The sequence below is a fragment of the Macaca fascicularis genome, chromosome 12 (assembly GCF_037993035.2).
Source record: "Macaca fascicularis isolate 582-1 chromosome 12, T2T-MFA8v1.1".
In the NCBI taxonomy this organism is placed as follows: Eukaryota; Metazoa; Chordata; class Mammalia; order Primates; family Cercopithecidae; genus Macaca; species Macaca fascicularis.
In genome coordinates, this window is record NC_088386.1 from 97,514,716 (window position 1) to 97,539,743 (window position 25,028).

Here is a 25,028-nt window from a genome sequence, read left to right on the forward strand (position 1 = left end):
TGAGAACCACTGTCTAGAATCTAGACAGATTGTGGGTTGAAGCCAGGAAGGCTATCTAAAAGAAGAAAAGATTATTACTATTTTGACTCTAAATTCTAAGGCAGTGAGAAGAGCAACACAGAAAGCTGTCCCGGCATTTCAGACAACTTTCCCGTATACATTCCTTTCCAATCCTCCTGAAGTCTTCCAGTTTGCTGGGTTCTACCAAAGCTTGACATCATTATGCTTTTGACTTGCCCTCCATCACCTACCCTGCCCACTTGCAACTGAGTCCGATTAAACCATGCAGTTTCCTCTGTTCTGCGTTTTCGCCTCTATTGAATCATTTAGCATCACAGTTGCAAATCTGACTCATCTTCCTCCCTGGAGGGGAGCACTTCCAGGGTAGAAAATTGAAAAGGGAGACGGACTGCCTGCCAGAGAGCAGACAAAAGTCAGCGTAGACAGATGAGGCTGACGCTCAGGCTGACTCCTACAATTGGTTCCCCTCCAGCATCTCACAAATCACACGTCCTTGGTGAAGCAGTGCAGATTAAACAAGCCAACTGTTGTTTAAAGTGGACCACATTTCTATCATATTTAATGCCCGAATGACTGTGCTGAGCTAGGCCTACCCATTCGGCAGTTGGGGGCATGCACGAGAGACTACAAATTTCTGAGATGAATTTATTGTGAGGGAGCTTTACGGATAGACTGTGCTTCACAGATAGGCGGTGGTTTCTTGAGTGAATGCAATAGTTAAAATAGCTTCTAATAAATCGAGAGCCAACTTCAGGGCTACCTAGATAACTAATTCATATATTCTAAAAGGCTCGTTTTGACCCAAAGTTTCTCAGCCAGAGGCAAAAACAGTAATTACACTAATCTACAACTTATGTAAATTCTAAAAACTGTGCTTGCCTGGTCATCTTCAGGTTCCTATGACAAATTTACTGTGGACTGAAGGTTGTGTCCCCACCCCCAATTCAGATGTTGAAGCCCTAATCCCCATCGTTGATGGTATTTGAAGATGAGGCCTTTGGGAGGTAACTGGGTTTAGTTAAGGTCATGAGGTAGAGGCCCCGTGATGTCATTAGTGTCTGTGCAAGAGCCATCAGAGTTCACGTGTTCTCTCTCTCCCTGCCAGGTGATGGCACAGTGAGAATCCGGCCATCTGAAAGCCAGGAAGAGAACCCTCGCAAAAACCCAACCATGCTGGCACCCCGATCTTCAACTTCCAGCCTGCAGAACTGTATGAGAAAATACATTTCTGTTGTTTAAGCCACTGTCTATGGTATTTTGTTATGGCAGCCAAAGTTAAGACAAAACTCCTAGAAAAAAACTTCCAGAAAATGATTTTCCCTCCCTCCAGGTAGCTAAGAAAACAGTTGCAACTTCTTTCCCTCATAGCACTTCTCATTTTGCCAGTTATCATATCCATTGGCTCACTTAGTGTCTGTCTCCTGCAGATATACTGTCTGCAGAGGGCCTGGGGAGCAGAGCTGTTGCTTAAAATCTTGTTCATGCCGCAGCTTCACCTGCAGCAGTGCTTGGGCCATAGCAAGCACTTGGTATGTTCAGTTGTTGTTGGGAAGGGGTAGAACAAGGAGAGGCCAAGATCCAGAAGTAAAAGGCTGACACCTCCCTCAAGGCAGTGGCCAGCAGCTGGAACTTCAGTCCTGATGTGGGAGGCAGCTGAACTCCAGAGGCCTGTGCCCTCCCTTCCTTTCCTCCCTGGCCTGGTATCGTGACTTAAACCTCTTTCCCTGTCAAACTTTAAAACTGGGGGCAGAAGGGGATCTTAGAGATAACCAAATGCAAAACCTTTGTTTTACAGATAAGGAAACTGACATTCAAAGAGGTATTCAGTAGAGTTAACAAGCAGTAAAATCAAGTTTTCCTCTTTTGTTTCCCTAGTCCTGAAAGATGCGGATGCCTCATAAAAGACTTGCCTTCCTTTCCATGACTTCTGTACCAGATTTGTCAGCTGAAACTTACCTATTTCTGCTATCTTGAGAGTGAGAATTCTTGATTGATTCTGCAAAGAAGTAAGCACCCCACCACATGCAATTCTGGACTGAGTACAGAGAGGATAGCCAGTTCTTGACTCAGAAGATGCATTAGTGTGACTGACTCCTAAGGAATTTGTCCTAAATCTTGTTTTAAAAATCAGTATTTCCATTAGCTTTTAAAAATGTACTATGAAATGCCACAACCCCCTACCCTTATTATGCTTGTTTTTCAAAATAATGCTTTTTACTAGACAAACCCTAAAAAAGCACTTGAAAACGTAATGATGAGAAATGGCCCCTACAAAAATAGCTGGCTTCCTCTGGGTCCAAATGCTGTTGATTAGGACCAGGGCAAATGCCCACTGTACTCAATCTTCCTGACAACTCATTATTCCATACTTAAGAAATGGCTTCTCAAAGCAAAACCTGCTCTTTCAAGATCATAAAATTCCCCGTATCATTTGAGTTACAATGAAACTAAGCCATTTGAGTTAGATTACCCAGATTTATATCTTTAGCTATGAAAAACTGACAGGCAAGCTAGGCAGTTACAGGATACATCTTCTGGTAACTGAGGATTATTTGCCAAGGTCTCTTACCTGCAAGACTGTAAACATGCAATGTTGCTCCTATCCAGACAAAAGCGTTAGTAGAAGATACTAGTGGCCTGTTGGCTGCCAAAGTCACCTCACTGCTCCCAATAAAACCTCTGCACATCCTCTTTGATGTAATCCACAGATGCCTAACCCAGCCTAACAACTAAATTACTCACAAGCCTTTCCTGCCACCAATCTTCTTAAGTATTCCTTGAACTGAAGTCTAATTTATATCATTTTCAAACCTACATTCTAGTATTTTCTCTCAAATTTCTAACACACAGTTTAACAGCAGAAAACACTAATATTTTTGTTGATTATTTCAAGATGACAGACATTCCACAAGAAAAGATAGCATTTTTAATGAAAGAAAAAAAATGTGGTGGGACCAGAAATAATCCAATAACCTACGATCCTTATTAAATCTCTCATGTTATGGTGAGAAAACAACTGAAGACTCTTCGGCTAATAACAGAAGCCCATCAAAAACAGTACCTTCTGGTCAATCCCCTCCTAAGCCACTGTTCTGAACCTAACAAATAGCGTTTTCGATCTCAGATAGGAGCTACTTCTTTATCTGAAAACTTAATACTGCAGGGAGTGCTCAGTGGGAAGAGCATTTGGAAGGGGATATTGCAGAAAGGAGAGGAAGGTATTGCTGACAGCAAGGCAAAAGGTAGAGACCAAATGGCAATTATCAGAGGGTCATCAGCCCTTGTACCCACATGAAACACATGGCTTTCCTTCTCTCTCCATCATAGATGAAAGCACAAGCTGGGAATGTGATACATTTGTGTTTTGAGTACAGCATATTTTGTGAAAAGCACTTGTTTCAATACGATTTTCATTTTTAACTCACTTTTAAGAACTTTCAATACATAACCAGCTATGAAATGACATCTCTGTCAGCTGTAGTAGCAAAAAGCACTGGACTTCTAGAGAAGTAGGGAGTAGGGAAGTTCTGGGCTGGAGTCCCAGCTCTGGCAGTGAGCAAATCTTGGTCACTGCTTGTCTGAAAAATGGGGGGAAATGGGGATAACACCGGTGTCCTTGGGCTGCTGTGAGCATTCATTACGCATCTGAATGATCATTGTAAACTGCTGCAGGAGTGCTGGGGACTTCTATTTACAAACATTGGCCTGGAGATTTAGGGTTTTTCTTCCAATACACTTCAAAATTTATAATTTTAATATGCTATCTGAAAAGCATATAGTAGGAAGAATCCAAAGTAACCGAACAATTTCATCTGTAAAAGGATGAATTGTAACACGGCTTTTCCTAGAACGGAGACAGCCTATCATCATTGGAAAACTTCACAGTGGGTCAATTTGTCTCAAAGTTTTTGTTTGTCCATTTCCACATATTATCCACCCCCGCCCAGAGTCAGATATTCTGTAAATTTGTCTTTACCAGCCAAATGTGGTTATTTACGTGTTTGTTCAGAAACTCAAAACAATCTCCAATGTAAATGCAAAGTATTTAACATAAACGGATCTTTAAGGGTTGGTCCCCTTCCAACAGTGGACAGGCACATTCTGGTAGAGGCAGCAGCAAGATGGAAAGGCCTCTTGAGAAAACATTACAACTAGGAGATAATATCTAACGTTTCTAACCAGAATTTTAAAGCCTCACCTTCCCTTCCCTCAATCTGTTTAGGAGGAAAAAAAAATAAAGAGTAACCATCAAAATATGCTTTTTATTCAAAGAAATAATAGATTTCTTTTGAGACCCATGTCCTTGGGTTATTGGGATCAGAAAGTTAATTTGCTCTTTGCTAGAAAGGGTGCTATAACTATTGGTTTACGTTTATTTTAAAGACAGAGATTTCTAAAACCGAAGAGGGACTTCTCAGGTCAATATTTAGAGGCATGGATTATAATGTGGGCTACAGAAATACTAAGTGTGGGTTTCCTTTCATTTTTTAGGCTGCCCTGTTCATTTCTTCTATAATCATAAAACAACCACATAAACATGAATGCCTTTTATTACGAAAATTGCTGTTACATTACAGCCAACATTCCAAAACAGTATTTTAATAAACACTTGTCTTGATTATAAAGTAGAGCAAAAACCATGATCCTTTTCCAAAAGTAATTATCATCTCAGTCACTTAACATAAATCAGGACACTCTGTATGCTCACCACGGTGTAGGAGATGAGATGAGGAAGAGCACCTATGTTATTCAAAACAGCTACTAGTGTTACTTATACAGTATAAACCAACAACTTACAATAGGGCATTTTTTAAAAAGCAAAACACTGAAATGTTGAGGTGCCACAATACTTTTGAGATGGAAAAAGCCAAAGCTTGTTTCCTTTTTTCTTCCCATCCTGAGTTCAGTGTGAGGTATAGGGAAGAACAACACCAGGCTGGGGATCGATGCAGTTTTTTGCTTATTTTCCAACTGTTAGTCCTGCTCGAAAACACAGCCTGCATGCAAAACCTCCTCAGGCTGCCATTTACAGGCCTCGGAATACAGCGTTTGTGCATGGACAAATGAGGTTCCTAGCAGCTCAGAGTTGGTGTCTGAATTCCAGTGTACTCACTCTCTGTAGCGTGATAAAGAAACCAAAAACAAAATTCCTATGTTCTTTTTAGTCAAGAGGCAGACGACTCCTATTTGGATGCATTCCACATTTCGGGGACAGGATGTGGTAGTTTTGCACAGAACCTCTCCCATAAAGAAAAAGCTTAGAAAAAGTTACAACTGCAGTTTAAAAGCTCCTTTCTCCCCTCCCTTGGCAAAGAAACATGATGCACACATGACTGGAAGGGACTCAGGAAGGCAGAGTGTGGTCACTATAGTTTCAAGTACGATCTGGTTCTTGCAAAGGGATCGGGGTAACTGCAGGTGGATTCAGGCAAACCAGAAATTCAAAAATATCCATCAACTTCTTTAATATAAGAAGCTCTACTGGAAGCTTTTCTTACAACTTCACGTAGCTGACATACCCTTTACTGTAGGAAGGGATATCCTCTTCTTTTTTCAAATAGCAGATGAATGGTATTTTTAGAACTTATCATAGGCCAAGAACTGGTCTAATCTGATTTTTTACCTCCTTTTCAATCCTCCCTTTAAACTATACAGTCCTTTTATCTTGGCTCAGGGCTCTTATTATTAGTAAGGCTCATTCTAACAACCTAAATAACACAAAGTCCTTTCCAATTTCAACACTGTTCTTTTTTGCCACTACAGGAAGACTCCAGATGGTGTTATAACACTCTGTAGTAGATAATCCAGTTTTCAAGCTGTTATGCAGCCTAGTTAAGCTTCTCACGCTGAATCTGGTAGTAACATGCCTGGAAAAAAGTTCAAAACAATTTCAAACTCACTTTTAAAGAAATTACATAAAGAGAGCAATGCATATGGGACTAAAGAAACAAAATCCCTTATGAACAAATTCAGTTGATGGCCCAACAGATTTAACCAATTTCACTTTTCCCGTTCCCTTCTAGTTCCCCTATATAGTGGCTGTCTTTTGCCTACTTGTAATTAGTATAGACAAAATTTTTTCATTTCCCATCTTATTCTAAAACAAAGAAAGTTTTTTTTTACAAGCTATCTAACATTCTTCACCAAGCAGAGACACCACAATTTGCCGTTATTGATTGGACATTTAGAGTATACCAATCATTAAAAGGTACAACTCTAATTAGAATCACCTAGTATGATTAATAAATATACAGATTAAGCATCACTGCAGACCTGGGGAGTCATAACTTTCAGGAACGCATTTTTAAGAAGCACCCTGAATGATAAGTTTCCAGGTATGGGAATTACTCATACCCCAGTGAATAGCACATCCAGATAACATGGAACATTTTCCATTCTTTAATTTCTTAGGCTAAATCCCCAGGAGTAGAACCACTGAGTCAAACTCCACATTTTTTAATGTTGTTTATATCTATGTTAGTAACAATTGCTTTCCAAAATGGGCTACTTACCCCATTATCACCAATGTGGGAATAATAATGACATTACTATAACCCCACCAGTAACTTTAAAACATTCTTGCTAATTTAACAGCACAAAATGGTACCTTATTTAAATCTGCAGTACTATGATTTTCAGTGATGTTGAGTATTTTTCTACATGTAAACTTACTAGTTCAGTTTCTTCTTTGGTGATCTGTTGAGATACTCTTCATATAATGTAAACACTAATAATCAAAGTCATCGGTAGTCAATATTTTCCCGTTTCTCCCCTCTTTCAGTTTATTTAATAGAAATGTTAATGGTAGGCCGGGTGCAGTGGCTCACGCCTGTAATCCCAGCACTTTGGGAGACCGAGGCAGGCAGATCATCTGAATTCAGGAGTTCGTGACCAGTCTGGCCAACCTGGTGAAACCCCATCTCTACTAAAAATACAAAAATTAACCAGGCGTGATGGCGGGCACTTGTAATCCCAACTACTCGGGAGGCTGAGGTGGAGAATCACTTGAACCTGGGAAGTGGAGGTTGCAGTGAGTTGAGATCGCACCACTGCACTCCAGCCTGGGCGACAGAGTGAGACTCTGTCTCAAAAAAAAGAAGGATTAATGATATTTTAGTTGAAAAGTTTAAAAAGTTAACCCAGGTCAGAAACCTGACATTGAATTCTAGTTCTTTTTCTTATTTTAATTTACCTGTCTTTCCTTTTCTCTTCCTTTCTCTATATTTAAACCCCGAAGCATCTATGATTTGCTATTCTACCCTCCCTCCAAAACTGCTAATAAGCTATCCAATACTTTGTTTTACCATTTGTTAAATAATTCCTCTTTTCCATTTTTGTGTTTGGTGTTTCCACTTTCATGTGAAGTTTTTATTATGATAGTGTTTATATGGGAGCTATCCATTCTATTTAGGTAATTGTGTATTCCTGTGACAGTCACATACTATTTTCATTATTATAATTTTATAAATTTTACTAACTGGAAGAGTAGGTCTATTCTTTTTCATTTTTCACAAGTGTTTTTGCACTTTCTATCTGCTGTTCTTTCAATAAACTTTAGAGTGATTTCTTCCAAATTCCAAGAAAAATCAAGGCGGGAAACAAATGACTTCTAACAATCTCTCCAGGCCATCCAGATCAAAGAAGCTCATTTGTAATCTATTGGTTACAGTAAATACAAGGCAAAGAAAGAAGATGGAATTCAAATTCATTATTTACATACTGCCTTCCGTGTTTTACCCTTGTTCCATTAAATAGCACTTCTGCTGGAAACTTTCTTGTACATTAAGAATCCTTTCTGTTTCTTTTTTAGAGTTACAATTATTTATATAAATGTAAGCATTTATAACAATTTGAATGATCAATTTACAAGGAGGATTAGATAATGAAGAACTTGCTTTAGTATTTTGAGGAACAACTGGCTTATCCTACTTTAATATACTATACAATGTTTTAAAGTGTAGAACAAAATGTGCTCTAAAGGCATTTAAGGTTTGCATTAAACTTCTATACAAAAAAAAGTGGTTAATGGCATTTATAATATGGTAAATGAAAGACAGATATGAAGATAAAAAAGTATTAAATAATAACTACACTCACCTTCAAGGTGGTGAACATTATACCCTGTTCCCCATGCTGAAGATAGGGGTCCATTAGATCCTCAATGAGGTGTACCTCAGAGCCTAAATTCCTAATCCTGCCCCAAAGAGAAAAAGATGCTGAGTTATTTTCACCTACATGTCCATTTTCCTTCTGACCCTAGTTGATGGGAAAAAGAAAGAACAGCTCAATAAGAAGGTAATGCCACAGTGGAATGGGTTAATCAATGTTTTTCTAGTGGAAGAGCATACTCCTGTCATCAGTTCAGAAAATGCAAGCAGCGGCCGGGCGCGGTGGCTCAAGCCTGTAATCCCAGCACTTTGGGAGGCCGAGACGGGTGGATCACGAGGTCAGGAAATCGAGACCATCCTGGCTAACACGGTGAAACTCCATCTCTACTAAAAAATACAAAAAACTAGCCGGGCGAGGTGGCAGGCGCCTGTAGTCCCAGCTACTCAGGAGGCTGAGGCAGGAGAATGGCGTAAACCCGGGAGGTGGAGCTTGCAGTGAGCTGAGATCCGGCCACTGCACCCCAGCCTGGGCGACAGAGCAAGACTCCGTCTCAAAAAAAAAAAAAAAAAAAAAAAAAAAAAAAGAAAATGCAAGCAGCAGACTTTTAAAAATAACGACTCACTAATAATAAAGTCAGAAAACAGTTACCTGGCCCGTAGCACCACATACAAGAAAACGGGAAACAAGTCATCCATGGACCACAAGAAGTCTTCCTGGAGTGATGCCAGGACACTCTGGGAGATCTCCTCGAAAGTCTGCTGGATGACCTTAAGTTTGTCTGATGGGGTAAATGTTGTGCTGTTATAGAAACAATGACAAAAAGATATCCTATCATTTTCTTAATAAAGACATTTGATCATGTTTTTTTGATAATATTCCCTCCTAGGGTTCACATGCCTTAACCTGGACACTTAGGCATTATGAGTCGTTGGAAAGAATGACTTTGTACTCCCATGGTGCTATGAGAAAAGTAGCCTCCAACTGTCCTCATTCTCCTAATATATGCTCTTTTCTGAATGAGAAGTTTGGTTCATTTCCCATTGGCTAAAGATGTGATTATGTGGATAAATTTCTGGAATGGCTCTCCACTCCTTTTGCAAATGCAAGGTCATTTTAGAGTAAAAGATAATCCAAGGGTCTCAAAAGAGCTTTTCTGATTTCCAGGTTGAGTTTGACACCATCAGCATATAAAGTGCGGATGCTTAAGGCTTAGATAAAGATAAGACTGTATTAATAATATCTTAACAGACCAAGCACTACTTTGATTTGTGTGGCTTTTCAACAAATCAGAGATTACCTGATCTGCTGCAGACATTCTACTGCTGAGGCAAAACAAGCATCTTTTGTGGTTGGCAAAACCTGCAAAAAAGGGAGTGAAGGTCAAGGAGGAAAACCATTTTCTGCAACAACAAAAATAAATGATATTGATGTCAGAGTGCAGGTCTTTGGTAATAACAGATGCAAACACAAGCTTGGGTACTGTTCTATCAAAGTAAAATGAAAAAGTTTTGCTATTTCAAATCCTTCCCATTAGAGAAAAGCATCTTTGCTGAGGAAAAGAAAATTTACTATACCTTTTTACTCTCTCCAAGGATTGACAAGGTTGCTGGCCAAAATTTCCTATAATGGAAATATAAATTGTTAATATAAGTTGTTACTTATGGTAGACAAATTCCCATAAAAATAGTTGACAGCTATATTGGCTTCCCTGTCCCCATTAAAAAGAACTGCTCCACAACAGGTTAAGTTTTTATAAACATTCCAGAAGTGATTTAAGAGTTTTTATCATCTCCCTAAGGGATGTGTCATTCTATATCCCAATAACCCTACACATTACAGAGATTACCAAACATTTTTCCTTCACTCAGTTTTATCTCATTTCTACTACTGAATTATTCCATTGAAAACAATTAAAGCACAACATTTTTAAAAAGCACAAAAATAAGAAAATACAAAAATTAGCTGGGCATGTTGACACAGGCCTGTAATCCTAGCTACTTAGGAGGCTGAGGCACAAGAATCACTTGAACCTGGGAGGCGGAGGTAGCAGCGAGCCAAGATTGAGCCACTGCACTCCAGCCAGGGCAACAAAGCGAGACTCTGTCTCAAAAAAAAAAAAGGCTTATTCACTTCTCTTGATAGCACAGTGATTGGGGGAGGTGGAATCAGCTTTATCACTGCACTAGAAAGGAAACATAACCATTTAGTATTCCCTGGATAACAAGCAATAATGCCTTCTAATAAAAACAGTGGGGCTGGGCACAGTGGCTCACACCTATAATCCCAGCACACTGGGAGGCTGAGGCAAGCAGATCACTTGAGGTAAAGGGTTCGAGACCAGCCTGGTCAACATGGCAAAACTCCATCTATACTAAAAATACAAAAATTAGCTGAGCATGGTGCCTCGTGCCTGTAATCCCAGCTACTTGGGAGGCTGGGGCATGAGAATCGCTTGAATCTGGGAGGTGGAGGTTGCAGTGAGCTGAGATTGCACCATTGCACTCCTGCCTGCATGACAGAGCGAAACTCTCTTTCAAAAAAAAAGCATTTCAAAAACTTTAACTTAAAAATTGCCAATGGGGAGGGAGGAGAGAAAAGAAGAGAAGGAAGAATGCCAAAGATACGTATTCTGCTCTAAAGAGCTATAAAATACCAGGCAAGATAGCTCATACTTACTATATATACACACACACTTACTATATATATGTATTTATAAAAACATATATATTACTATATATATGAAAACATAATAAAAAACACATTCTGAAAAATCAGTAGGTTTCATACTCATCTCCAAATATTCTCAGAAATAAAGATTATTAACTATCACTTTTTCGTTAAGACGTATGCAAAAAAGTAAATAATTAGAAGCCTTAGATATCAAAGTGCCAAATTTCCAACAATGCTGTTTGCATGTTAAATTAAAACGATTTGGTTGTGCTTATAACTACTACACTTACCTCTGCACCCCAAGAAAGCCCAGGAGAGCAATATCTGGCTGCTTATTTAGTCGAAGGACACATTCCCAGTAAATGTCTTCCTCGCGATCATTATCCAAAGCATAAAGCATAAACAGCGGTGGGTAAAGCCGAGGTAGCAGCACAGGAAGCAATAATCCAGAACTCGTTACTACATAACTACAAAATAATGGAGTGGGAGGAAAGAAGCATTTTTCATATTAAAATTGAATACAGAATCCAAGATACAGCTTCAGTTTCAAAAAGTCAAAAGTAGAGATGGGAAATTTTAAAGAAGTTACATTACTCTGCTCTTTACATGTGCAGTTGACATAAGGACATTACCTATAATTTTGTCTTAGAAGAAACTGTGAATTCTTTTCATGAATTAAAAATCTAACTGAAAACCTACTTTGCTTCCATTTTGAGGCTGATTTCTCTGAGGTTATTCTAGGTCAGTGTGATGTTACTTCCTTTGCTAAGCAGTCTTTGTGCTCAGATCATCTGTGGTTGCTTTTTCCTGGGGTATGGCTAATGGTACTTGAGAGACCTAAGAGGGACCTCAGAGGGGACACCTACCCAGCTACATTTTTTTTTTTTTGAGACAGGTCTCACTTTGTCACCCAGGCTGGAGCGCAATGGTGCAGTCACAGCTCACTGCAGCCTTCAACCTCCCTGGCCCAAGTGATCCTCTCATCTCAGCCTCCCAAGTAGCTCAGCCTGTAGGTGTGTGCCACCATGCCCTGCTAAATTTTTTATTTTTGTAGAGATGGGGTCTCCCTATGTTGCCCAGGCTGCTCTTGAACTCCTGGGATCAAGCAATCCTCCACCTCAGCCTCCCAAAGTATGGGATTACAGGTGTGAGCCACTGTGGCTGGCCCCAACCATACCATTTTAGAAATGAGGAAACAGACCTAGAGAACACACTTTCTCCCTGGGGCTCTTTGGGTGAGATCATCTAGTCCCCACTCCCCTTCTTCACGGTCCCCACCCAACTCCATTTACCCTGGCTCTGGTGATTCAGATCGGGAATCTGACTTCCCAGTGCAAAAAGACTTCCTTTCGGTTGGCAGAGGAGCAGAGAGAGGAATTGTGCTGCCTTCTTCAGGCAGTTCAGGAAATAAGAACCTAAGGAAGAATAAAAAATATAATTATACAATTATACCTCTAGGGGGGTTGAAAAGCATAAAAACACATTTCCATTAGCTATGAAAGCAAGCTTTATTATCAACTAAGTATTTTAGTTCCCTGAGAAAACCGATGTTTCTGACAGGATAAAATTAAGAATGCCACTAATGAATAATACCACTACAAAATCTTCACGTGCTATGATTTTCTTCTGTCTAGTTACTAAGGAATGGAGAATTCCGATCTGTATGAGATACGTGTTCCTTACTGGCAAATCTCATCTGAGGTCAATTTATATTAACTCTGAGCAGGACCACTATTCTAGAATATAAGCAAATACTGATGGAAACTAAATGTCCAACGTTAAGGGAAAAAGTGATTAATTACAGAAGATACAATGTAAAGTTTTATTTTATTTTTATAGATTCAGGGGGTACATATGCAGTTGTGTTGTATGGATAGATCAGGTAGTGGTAAAGTCTGGGCTTCTAGTATCCCCATCACCTGAACAGTGAACACTGTATCCAATAAGAAAGTTTTCAACCCTCACCCTCCCACACACACTCCCCGCTTTTAGAGTCCCCAGTGTCTATTATTTCCCTCTGTACTCAATATAAAATTTAAAAATATGTTTTTAAAAGTTGTTGAAAATTAATTTTTCAAATGATCAAGGGGATAAATCGGTGAGGAATTTTTTTTCCTGAGCTTTGAGTTTTGCCATAGACTTTAACTCTGACTTCTTGTAGGTTAGTGGACTCTACCATAAATAAGTTTATTTTCTCTTATTTTTACAGACTTTAATTTTGGCCCTTTAAAGGCAATATGCAGTCTTCTCTATTGTTGTAGATTTACATCTTGCACCTCCATCTGACCTAATTATATAGTTGAAAAAACTAAAAAAGGTCAGGAAACTTATTTTCATTATACTCATCTAGCTAATGTCAGAGCTAGCCCAGGCTAGTGATCTTTTTAATAGATCACTTCTCCCTCAAAACCTGAAACATTTCCAAATGTTGAGGCAAACAATATATGGAAGTTCTGGGACAAATTTATAAACTTTTGTATAATTATCTCACTATAGTATTTACTTGTTGGCTTCAACTCAGTAAAAGATCTTATATCTCACAAGCTTAAATCTCTTTGCTGCCTGGAACTCTCTTTCCAAAGATGCTTACTGTCTCATTTAATTGCCTTCTTCGAAGTCTCTGCTCAAATACCACCACTGTATTAGTCAGCCTGCTCTGACCTTCTCTTTAAAATAATAGCATCTCACGTCTAGTACTCTTTCCCTTTATTTTTCTCTACAGCGCTAATCACTATCTGACATACTGCATATGTTTTTTATGTTGACTCTTTTCCCCCATTAGAATGTAAGCTCCATGACAGCAAAGATTTTCTTTGTTCACTGATAAATCCCTTGAGAGCCTAGAATGATCGCTATTACATAGAAATGCTCCATAAATATTTGTCAATTTGTTAAACAAATGAATGTATGTGATACTGTTGCCAAAGGACAAGACACAAGAACTCAGGGACAAAACTTTATATTAAACTTTATCTACTCTGTGGTTGGGTTTTAGATACCTGATTTTGCCTAGAGACTGAATCCAAATAAGATGACTACTATACTTCATACCAAAATTGGAATTTAAAAACCCCAAACATTTATTTTAGCTTTCTGTTACACTTAATAAGACATAAAAATAAATAAATAACAATAGCTAAGGTTCATCTTTTTTATGTTTACAGCTTACGCATACATTTAAAACATGTTTTCTTTATTTAATATATTAAAGGACTGTGGCATAAAACTATTTTCTTGATGATTCAGGATGAAACTACCCAAGCATTGGTATAAAATAGTATTCCATAAGCTGCAGACTTTAGTGAAAAGCTCTCTTACCTCACCAGCTGGAAAATTCGCTTAAGATAGGACTTAATCTCCTTTACAGCCTCCTGCAATAACCTGCGGTTGGCTCCTACGCCCACGTATGTCATTCTATACACTGCAACCAGTGTCTCCACAAGCCTGCCCAGGGGGTGCAGAGGAGTGTCACAGGCCTGAGTAGGAAGAGAATCAATGAAGTCAGTCAATGTGCATTAACAGCAGAAACAATCCATCAATAAGAAACAACTTCATAAATGACAAACAATTGTCAAAATGTCAAGAGTCAATTTTGGGACCAGGAATATTCAAATACTTTAATTTTTTTGAAAGTACTGAGTCTACCCCAGTTATATGAACCTGGAGTTCCTAATCTTGATCAAAGAATCTCCTTAACATTTTGGGCAAACGGCTTTGGAAGTACTGATATGGAATACCACTAAAAGAAATACGCTGCTGGATGTGGTGGCTCATGCCTATAGTCCCAGCTACTAGGGAGGCTGAGGCAGGAGGACCGATTGAGCTCAGGAGTTTGAGGCCAGTCTGAGCAACACAGTGAGACCCCCCATCTCTTAAAAAAAAAAAAAAAATTAGGCCGGGCGCGGTGGCTCAAGCCTGTAATCCCAGTACTTTGGGAGGCCGAGGCAGGTGGATCACGAAGTCAGGAGATCGAGACCATCCTGGCTAACATGGTGAAACCCCGTCTCTACTAAAAATACAAAAAACTAGCCGGGCGTGGTGGCGGGCGCCTGTAGTCCCAGCTACTCGGAGGCTGAGGCAGGAGAATGGCGTAAACCCGGGAGGCAGAGCTTGCAGTGAGCCGAGATCGCGCCACCGCACTCCAGCCTGGGTGACACAGCGAGACTCCGTCTCAAAAAAAAAAAAAAAAAAAAAAATTTTTTTTAAAGATTCAAATATACTTTAAACTTCACAAAAATGATACAAAACGTTACCTTGGAGAAAACTAAACACTGACTGTTGATGATACTCTGAAAGAGTCATCCTTCAGTTCCCCTGACTTCTCAGAATACTCCTTCCTGCACTTCCCATCAATATATATCACACTTTAAATTGTAGCCGGTCTTTCAAGGTTTGGAAGGAAGCAAACAGCCTATCCAGGGGTGAGGGCAGCATGCTTTACTTACACAATCTCTAGTTTGCTAATGTTATTAACAAAAAGCAATTTTAAACTCTAATTTTATTTCTTAAGAAGCCCCTTGAATGCCTTAAAAAACTTAAATGTTCTATCATAGTAATGGGACAATCTTTAGATAGAAATGTAATTAGATAGTACATTTATTGGTAGTTAGATAATTAACAAAAGAAATGCACAGGATGCAAAAACAGGATTAGAATAACATTAAGCTGTGAGTCTATCTAAATGATATATTGTGGTAGGTGAATCATTAATTCACAAGACCAGTGTAATTTTTACTCTAGTTTACCTTTATTAAATATTTCCTGATGTCATCATATTTCTCCACAGAGAAGGCACCAACATGCTGTGGAATGAATTCCAAACTCTCTAGTGTCTGAGTCTGTGAACGACTTAATATTTCTGGACTATAAAAAGGGAAAGAAAAGGCTATTGTATTTCACATCAAGAAAGCAAGATACATGTAAATTGTCACATGAAACACAATCAGTGGCTCCAGTCAAAGTGGAGCGTCCAACACAGTACTAACCCCAACGAGCTCAGAAAGGATCATGATCCTGCTATTAGGTACTCGGTTTACATAACATTCATTCGGAAATCAGGTAGTGTTACTTTGTACCAACTACAATAAATTAATGAAGATTCTGCTCCAATCTAAACCATGGTGTTGGAAATAATATGACATTAGCTTGAAGATAAATGTGATATTAGCTTGAAGGTGACAGACCCGTTGATGACAACAGAAAAATTGAATAAAAGGAATAAAAGAGGGAAGGGAGCAAAGGAAAAAGGGAAATAAGTCAAAGGGCAAAGGAAGAAATGAAAACGAGGTTAAGAAGCAAGGAGATAATGATACTCCAACAGGTGACAAGGTAAGCACATAACAGAAACTGGATGAAGAGGCTAAGAGAAAACACATGCTAGTAAACTGAAATTTTTGGTAATAGTATTCTATCATTAGATGACAACCAATGAGAAACTGAAAACTGTGCATAATCATTATTATTATATGATTTTAGATAAACAAATAAGATCTTTGTGGTAGCAATATAATTTTATATAAAAAGTTCATTCATTTTCACTTCTCAGAAACACCTAACCACAGTTAACCCAGGTGAACTGAAGGGCTAAAGTCTCAAGTCGAACTGACAGGCTATACTAAGCTGACCATCTGTATCACGCACCAGGGCCATTCAATGGCTTTAATCAATTCTGGGAGTTTCCATTTCTTCTACTGATAGAGTAGAAGGTAACAATTATGAACTTCATGAATGAAATACTAAAATCAATTCCTATGTACCCCAAATATAGAAAAAAATCACTTCTTTCTACATTTAATTTCTTGAAACACACACACACGAATATCAAGCAAGCAAAAATTATACTATGGTTTACTTTAAATATCAATTTTGGGGATACTCAATTAGATAGAATCTAAACTAATCTCTCCTGGCTAGAACAACAATTAGTATTTGTTAGACTTGACTGTGAAACATTTCAAGTTCCTGAAGTATCTTTCAACCTCTGGAATTTAATTTCTATGTAATTATACTTTAATGTATTAAAATTATTTGAATATTGGTAATTTATTTAAACAATTTGGTAACTTTTAGCAAACTAGAACATTTAATTATTCAGAACAAATATTTGCATTCTGAATACATGGATACTTGCCCAGTTTTTGTTCAATTCCTTTCAGAAAGCAACTGACATGTGGAAATGAAGACCAGCATAAAACTGATTTAAAAATTAACTGTAGGTAGTTACATGCACAGATTAAAGTATGCTCCTTGATATTTTAACAACGAAGGCACAGCTCAAACAAACCATTATCTAGAATTAAACTCAAGAAAGTCATAGTTAATTAGGAAGTTTTGCTGCAGGGATTAGTAGATTTTTTAGGTCCAAATGCTAAGCAATGCTTGTGGGAGCTACTGGTCAAGTTAAAGAAGAAAGGCAGATGAAGAAAAGCAGGAGAAAAGAAGAAAAAAAAAAGAAAAGAAAAGGAAAAAGAAGGTGAAAAAGAGAAAATTTTAAAAAGGAGAAAAAGAGAGAGAAATGAACAAGTACATCTGTAACTTCTCTTTCAGCATTTCAAAAACGTTTTGCCACTTCCTTCTGGCTTCCAAGGTTTCTAATGAGAAATATGCAGTCATTTGAATTGCTGATTTCCCATTATTTTACTCTAGCTGCTTTCAAGATCTTTGTCCATGAATTTTAATATGTGTCTATACATGGTTATCTCTGGTTTTTCCCAAGATGGGATTTGTTCAGCTACTTGAATCTGTAGGTTTCACATCTTTTACTAAACTTGAGATGTTTTCAACCATTATTTCTTCACAAAATGTTCCATCCCTCATTCTTTCTCCTTGTCTTTTCTTTTTTTTTTTTCTTTTCTTTTTTTTTTTTTTTTTTTTTTTGAGACGGAGTTTTGCTATTTTTGCCCAGGCTGGAGTGCAATGGCGCTATCTCAGCTCACTGCAACCTCTGCCTCTGAGTTCAAGTGATTCTCCTCCCTCAGCCTCCTAAGTAGCTGGGATTACAGGCACATGCCGCCACGCCTGGGCTAATTTTGTATTTTTAGTAGATACGGGGTTTCACTATGTTGGCCAGGCTGGTCTCGAACTCCTGACCTCAGGTGATCCGCCTGCCTCAGCCTCTCAAAGTGCTGGGATTACAGGTGTGTGCCACCATGCTCAGTCCATTCTTTCTGCTTTTCTTCTGGAATTCTAAGGAAACAAATTTAGACCCACAAGTCCCTGAGGCTGTGTTCACTTTTTTTTTTCTCATGTTTTTTCTCTCGGTTGTTTGGATTTGATAATCCATATTGATCTATCTTCAGGTTCACCGACTCTTCCATTGCCACCTCTATTCTGCCACTGAGTTCATACAGTAAGTTATTTTGGTTAGTGTAATTTTCAAACCCCAAATTTTGATTTGGCTCTTCTTTATATCTTGTTTCTTTGCTGATACATTTGTTCTAATATTTATTTCAAGGGTGTTTGCGATTGCACATCTGAGCATTTTATAATAGCTGCCTTAAAGTTCTTGTCAGACAACTTCAACATCTATGTCATCTGTTGATATTTATTGATTTTCTTTCCTGAAATAAATTGAGACTTTCATGGTTCTTTCATTGCTGAGTAATTTTGGTTAATGTCTTGGATATTTTGAGCATTATAAAACTCTGGGTCTTGTTTATATCCTATGGAGAATGTTGACATTCATAAAAGAGTAAACATAGCAGGCTTGAAACTGTTATCTTTAGAAGGACCTGGGCTAGGTGCCGTGGCTCACGCCTGAAATCCCAGCACTTCTGTGAGACCGAGGCAGGATTCCTTGAGGCCAGGAGTTCGAGACCAGCCTGGATAATATAGCAAGACCCTGTCTCTATTTATAAAAATGAAATAAAATAAAAAGGAACTGCTTATAAGGTTGACCCTTGGCCGGTACTTGGGAATTAAGCTTCGTATAAGTTCCGTATACTGACAAAGGTGTTTTGCTGTCCTTAGATTAACAATGTGATTTATGTTGAACATCTGCTTTCCTGTAAGCTGGGACTGTGGAATTTGGCAACTGCCAGGCACAGGGTGCCTATGTGACCCGCTCCCAATATAAACGCTGGGCATTGAGTCTCTAGTGGGCTTCCCTGGGCAGAAACATGAGACACGTGTGGCTGCACTTTGCTGCAGGGAAAACTGTGTTGTGTGTGACTCCTCCCAGAAAGGAGAGATCATGGGAAGCTTACACATGGATTCCTCCAGACTCTACCTGTGTCTTTTTCCCTTATGACCTGGTTGTGCGTCCCTACTGTGTTGCTGTAATCTTACTTGTGAGTACAACTATATGCTGAGTCTTGTGAATTCTTCCAGCAAATCACTGAATGTGTAAGTGATATTGAGAATCCCTAAAACAGCAGATATTTTTGCTTTAGTTTCCTGTGGGCCATGAAGCTGATGCCAGTTCACTTCTCAAAGCCTTTGCATCCTTTCTGGGTTTGTTCTGTGAGTGTACAACTTAATGACCGCTCTGGGACCTGAGTGGTCTACCTATGAGCTTGGTTCTCAAACTCTTTGGTACTAATTAGGATCAAATCCTTACATGTGCAGGTCTAGGGTGAGCCCAGGAGTTCACAAACAACTTTATGGGCTTGTTTCCCAGAGCTCCTCTCTCCATCACATCCCCAGTATTTTCTGGGTCTCAGGCACCCCTTTCAAGGTCCTCTGGCCAAAAACTGTCCACTTCTGTGACTGTGCCACATCTAGGGACAGATGGTGGGAGAACAGACAACAAAGTCAAAAATGCAGTGGGGTTGGGGCTTGGACTTCTTTTGACCTAAGGAGCCACCAAAGGGGGAAGAAGATTCCACTCTCTTGGAGTTTTGACTTTTACAAGTTTCCTGTTCATGCCTGCTCTAGCTGCTGCCATTACCACCCCTGCCACAGAAGGTCCTGGAGGCTTGGGCATGAGAAAATGGAGAAAAAAGAAAGAAAACTGAGTATATATCAACCACTCTGAATTTCAGGAGTCCCTTTGTCATTCCTTTAGCCAGAACCAGAGGGATTTTTTCTGTGTCTCTGTCAGTCCTTGCTTTCACGTTTCATGCTGCACTGAGTTCTGGCTGAGGGATATTGGAGCAAAACATCAAGTAAACTCATCACTGGTTTTGTGGTACTTTGAATTCAGGTATTCTTCCTCAATCTACTTATTGATATAGACTTTTCAGAGTTCATAAATAACTGTCCATGTATTCTGTTCAGGTTTAATAGTTGAGTTCAACAGAAGATAAAGAAAGTGTGTTTTAATCCCTCTTACCCAGAAGCAGAAGTACATCATTAACTTTTAAATTAAATGTAGTGAGCCTTGACTACTTACTGGTCTTAAGTTTCATCTTCCCAACATGCCCTGCTCTATGTTGAGCAGGTGTTCACTCACCTGTCTCTGTGTTGGCGCCGACTGGTGGTCAAGGCCACAGCAATGTTGTCCCATGCTTTCCAAACTTCCCCTTGGCCTGGGCCCTCGCAGCCCAGTTGGCGCCAACATTCATCAAACACCGCTTTCCACTTCTCATCAGCTGGCACTGCCAGGTTTCCTAGCTTCCTGCTAATAAAGTCATATCAACCTTTTATTAATCATTTCTTTCGTGCAAAATCGTTCCAAAGAATAGAAACTTTCTAACATACAACTGAGAATGCTTTTTTTGTGACCAAAACTGCCAAGACTGATGGTAATTCTATTTTTAAAACACAAAATGAAAATTTTAAAGGACTATTTTTTAGCTAATTATTGTTTTCTGGATATTAAAGTGTACGGAATATTAAGTACAAAGCAAACCAATTGACTCTGCCTCCTATAATTCCACAGAATTAATTTTTAAAAATTGATTCCTGGCCAGGTGCAGTGGCTCATGTCTGTAATCCTAGCACTCTGGGAGGCCAAGGCAGGCGGAACACCTGAGGTCGGGAGTTCAAGACCAGCCTGGCCAACATGGTGAAACTCTATCTCTATTAAAAACACAAAAAATTGGCTGGGCGTGGTGGCTCACGCCTGTAATCCTAGCACTTTGGGAGGCCAAAGGGGGTGGATCACCTGAGGTCAGGAGTTCGAGACCAGCCTGGCCAGCATGGCAAAACCCCATCTCTTTTAAAAATACAAAAATTAGCTGGGCGTGGTGGTGCATGGCACATGCCTGTAATCCCAGCTACTCAGGAGGCTGGGGCAGGAGAATGGCTTGAACCCAGAAGGTGGAGGTTGCAGTGAGCCAAGATCGCGCCACTGTACTCCAGCCTGAGTGACAGAGCGACACTGCATCTCAAAAAAAAAAAAAAAGAAATTAGCCAGGCGAGCTGGCCCATACCTGTAATCCCAGCTACCCGGGAGGCTGAGGCAGGAGAATTGCTTGAATCTGGGAGGTGGAGGTTGCAGTGAACTGAGATCACTTTGCACTCCAGCCTGGGCGACAAAGTGAGACTCTGTCTCAGAAAAAAAATAAAAATTTAAAATTTAAAAAATAATAAATAAAAATAAAAATTGATTCCTGTTAGAACAAGGACTTTCTGAACCTTGCACATCTTATAATGAGAATTTAAAATGCATTTCATACTGGGTTCTAAAATACTCTAAGAATAAACATGGTACAGAAAACATATCCTTAGGAACAAAAAAAACTGAGGTGCTACCAAATATAATGATAAAATTAAAGCTGCAATCAATAAAGAAAAATAGACATATGCCAAAAACTGTCCACTTCTGTGACTGTGCCACATCTAGGGACAGATGGTGGGAGAACAGAGAATAAAGTCAAAAATGCAATGGGGTTGGGCATAATATACTTAGATTTTGCCTTTTTTCCCTCATATATGCAGATTTTACTATGCCTCTTGGTGGGTGGGTGTGTGTATGTATATGTTCTTTACTTTTCAAAATCAAGTTGTGTACAGATTCCATTTCAGAATGCTCTTTCAGGCTGGGCACAGTGCCTCACACCTGTAATCCCAGCACTTTGAGAGGCCAAAGTGGGCAGATCACTTGAGGTCAGGAGTTCGAGACCAGCCTGGCCAACATGGTGAAACCTTGTCTCTACTAAAAATACAAAAAATTAGCTGGGCATGGTTGTGTGCGCCTATAGTCCCAGCTACTTGGGAGGCTGAGGCAGGAGAATCGCTTGAACCCAGGAGATAGACACTGCAGTGAGCCGAGATGGCACCACCATACTCCAGCCTGGACGACAGACTGAGACTCCATCTCCAAAAAAAAAAAAACTCTCTCACACGTGGAACTTTCCTTTTAAACATCCATGCTTTAAGGCTTATAATCTAAACCAAGACTATAGACAAGACTATAGATTTAGTCATCTAAAGTAGTGTCAGTTGACAATTCAAGGCGGTTACATGTTGTTTAAAAAAAAAAAAAAAAAAAGACGACGACTTTGGCCAGGTGCAGTGGCTCATACCTGTAATCCCAGCACTTTGGGAGGCTGAGGCAGGAGGATCGCTTAAGCTCAGGTTCAAGACCAGCCTGAGCAAGTGCAAGACCCAGTCTCTATAAAAATTAGAAAAATTAGAAAAATTAGCCACGCATGGTAGTGGGTGCCTGTAGTCCCAGTCACTTGGGAGGCTGAGGCGGGAGGATCACATGAACCCAGGAGGTCAAGGCTGCAGTGAGCCATGATCACGCCACTGCAGTTCAGCCTGGTGACAGAGTGACACCCTGTCTCAAAAAATAAAAATAAAATAAAATAAAAAAGAAGACTTTAAGAACTTGATTTTGCTTTTAAAATATTAACCAGCTTTGATAAAAGCAAGACAACTCCAAACATTCAGTAATTCATCCAGAATTAACACTAGTTACTCACAAAACTTTAGGTCTGTCTTTATCACTCTCATACAGACTAGGTTTGAAGTAGGTTCCAGTGATTTTTATCCCAGATCCCCATTCTCCACTAAAATAACCTTCAATGTAGTCTCCATTTGGCATAGTCAGTGTTCCCTAGGTAAAGTCAGAGAATAAAATGTGGGGTTAGAGGAAATATATTCAATATTTATTTATTTATTTGGAGACAGAGTCTTACTCTATTGCCCAGGCTGGAGTGCAATGGTGCGATCCTGGCTCACTGCAACTTCTGCTTCCTGGGTTCAAGTGATCCTCCTGCCTCAGCCTCCCAAGTAGCTGGGATCACAGGTGCCCGCCACCACGCCCAACTAAGTTTTTGTGTTTTCAGTAAAGACAGGGTTCCACCATGCTGGCCAGGCTGGTCTCGAATTCCTCACCTCAAGTGATTCACCCACCTTGGCCTCCCAAAGTGCTGGGATTACAGGCATGAGCTACCACGCCCAGCCCTCAATTTTTAAAATTAAGAGTAAAAAAGCACTAAATGGTTGTTTTCCTTTTTAACTTGCTCTTTACCAGTCTCTAACTCTTTAAATCTCAAACAAAATATGGGCACATGCATGTCTCAAAGAGTATATGAAATAATCCATGGGTAAAAGAAAAAAAACACACACAGGGAAAACTCGAAAATATTTTGAACTGTATAAAATGACCATACAATATATTAAAATATAGGGGATGATGTAAATTACAAGCAGTGCTTAGAGGGAAACTTATAGCTGTTAACACCTATCTTTTCAGGAAGATCTTGAATCAGTAATGTAAAATTCCACATAATAAAATTACAAAAGGAGGAACAAACTAACAACCTAAATCCAAAGCAAGAAAGAGGAGGGAAATGATAAAGATTAGTGCAAAAATCAGTAGATGAGATAGAAAACAAAAAATAAAGAAAAATCAATGAAACTAAAAGTTGCTTCTTTGAAAAGATACACAAAATTGACATTTAACTACATTAATCAAGCAAAAAAGAGAAAACAAAAGTTTATAAAATCAAGAGTGAAACAGGTTATTACTACCAGCCTATAGAATTAAAAAAGTTAGAAGGTGCTATGTTTTGAAAGTGTCTCCTCTAAAATCTGTACTGAAACTTAAACCCTATTGTGATGGTTGTAAGAGGTGGGGCCTTTTGGGAAGTGATTAAGGACAGTGTCCTCATGAATGGAGGAGTGCCTTAGAAAATGGCCAGAGGGTTGGGCGCAGTGGCTCACGCCTGTAATCCTAGCACTTTGGGAGGCCGAGGTGGGTGGATCACAAGGTCAGGAGTTCGAGACCAGCCTGACCAACATGGTGAAGCCCCGTCTCTACTAAAAATACAAAAATTAGCTGTGCATGATGGCACGCACCTGTAATCCCATCTACTCAGGAGGCTGAGGCAGAAGAATCGCTTGAACCCAGAAGGTGGAGGTTGCAGTGAGTGGAGATCGTGCCACTGCACTTCAGGCTGGGTGACAGAGCAAGACTCTATCTCAAAAGAAAAAAAACAAAAAGAAAAATGCCAGAGGGAACTATCTTAGGCCTTTCTGACCTTCCATCTTTTGCTATGTGAGGACTCAGCGAAGAAGGCCTTCACCAGACAGGGAATGCTGTTGCCTTGATCTTGGACTTCCCAGCTTGCAAAATTATGAAGAAATAAATTTCCCAGTCTATGATATTTTATTATAGCATCACAAACATGTGAAGACAGAATGGAATACTAAGAGAACAGCTTTATGCTAACTAAGTAGATAACATAGAGAAATAGAAAAATTCCTAGGAAGACAAAAAGTACCAAAACTGACTCAATGAGAAACAGAAAATCTAAATAGACCTAAAGCAAGTAAAAAAACTGAGTTAGAAATTAAAAATTTTCTCACAAAGTAATGCTTAGGCCCAGAAGACTTCATTGGTGAATTCTCCCAAACATTCAAAGAAGAAATAATAACAAAGCTTCGCAAACTTTCAGAAAACAGGGGAGGAGGGAACACTTCCCAACTCGTTCTATGAGGCCAGAATTATCCTGATATCAAAGACAGACAAAGACATCACAATAAAAGAAAACTACAGACCATTACCTCTCACAAATATGAATGCAAAAATCCTCAACAAAATATTGGCATTAAATCCAGCAACATCAACATATAAAAAAATTATACACCATGACCAAGTACAATTCATCCCAGGAGGGCAAGGTTGGTTTAACATCAGAAAAGCAACCAATATAATACACCATATTAGTAGAATAAATGATAAAAACCACACGATCATCTCAACAGACAATGGAAAAGCACTTTAACAAAAATGCTTTTCAGCCAGGCATGGTGGCTCATGCCTGTAATCCTAGCACTGTGGGTGGATTGCTTCAGCTCAGGAATTTGAGACCAGCTTGGGCAACATAGCGAAA

At 39.3% G+C, this 25,028-nt stretch overlaps 2 protein-coding genes and 1 long non-coding RNA gene across 14 annotated transcripts in view; 1 reads left to right on the forward strand and 2 right to left on the reverse strand.

Moving 5' to 3' along the window:
* Positions 1 to 2,690, reverse strand: part of MPP4 (MAGUK p55 scaffold protein 4) — a 58,404-nt gene extending 55,714 nt beyond the window's left edge. For all 3 annotated transcript variants that reach the window (XM_045367463.3, XM_045367467.3, XM_074009757.1), the window contains exon 1: positions 2,591 to 2,690. The gene's annotated coding sequence lies outside the window, so the exon portion shown is untranslated. The remainder of the gene's footprint in view (positions 1 to 2,590) is intronic.
* LOC135966601 (uncharacterized) lies at positions 1,898 to 7,801 on the forward strand. The gene is made up of 2 exons (XR_010580032.1): positions 1,898 to 2,027; positions 7,580 to 7,801. It is a non-coding gene; the product is annotated as an uncharacterized lncRNA (long non-coding RNA).
* Positions 4,554 to 25,028, reverse strand: part of ALS2 (alsin Rho guanine nucleotide exchange factor ALS2) — an 81,930-nt gene continuing 61,455 nt past the window's right edge. For 5 of the 10 annotated variants that reach the window (XM_005573951.4, XM_005573952.4, XM_074009753.1 and 2 more), the window contains 11 exons: positions 22,611 to 22,744; positions 20,192 to 20,359; positions 15,546 to 15,663; positions 14,119 to 14,276; positions 12,093 to 12,215; positions 11,091 to 11,267; positions 9,705 to 9,750; positions 9,428 to 9,489; positions 8,779 to 8,928; positions 8,119 to 8,215; positions 4,554 to 5,888 (listed from right to left, as the gene is read on the reverse strand). In XM_005573951.4, the coding sequence (XP_005574008.2) occupies positions 5,850 to 5,888; positions 8,119 to 8,215; positions 8,779 to 8,928; positions 9,428 to 9,489; positions 9,705 to 9,750; positions 11,091 to 11,267; positions 12,093 to 12,215; positions 14,119 to 14,276; positions 15,546 to 15,663; positions 20,192 to 20,359; positions 22,611 to 22,744 (1,272 nt within the window). In that variant the 3' untranslated portion in view covers positions 4,554 to 5,849. The remainder of the gene's footprint in view (positions 5,889 to 8,118; positions 8,216 to 8,778; positions 8,929 to 9,427; positions 9,490 to 9,704; positions 9,751 to 11,090; positions 11,268 to 12,092; positions 12,216 to 14,118; positions 14,277 to 15,545; positions 15,664 to 20,191; positions 20,360 to 22,610; positions 22,745 to 25,028) is intronic. The other 5 variants (XM_045367462.2, XM_065525883.1, XM_074009755.1 and 2 more) reach the window with 2 other exon arrangements.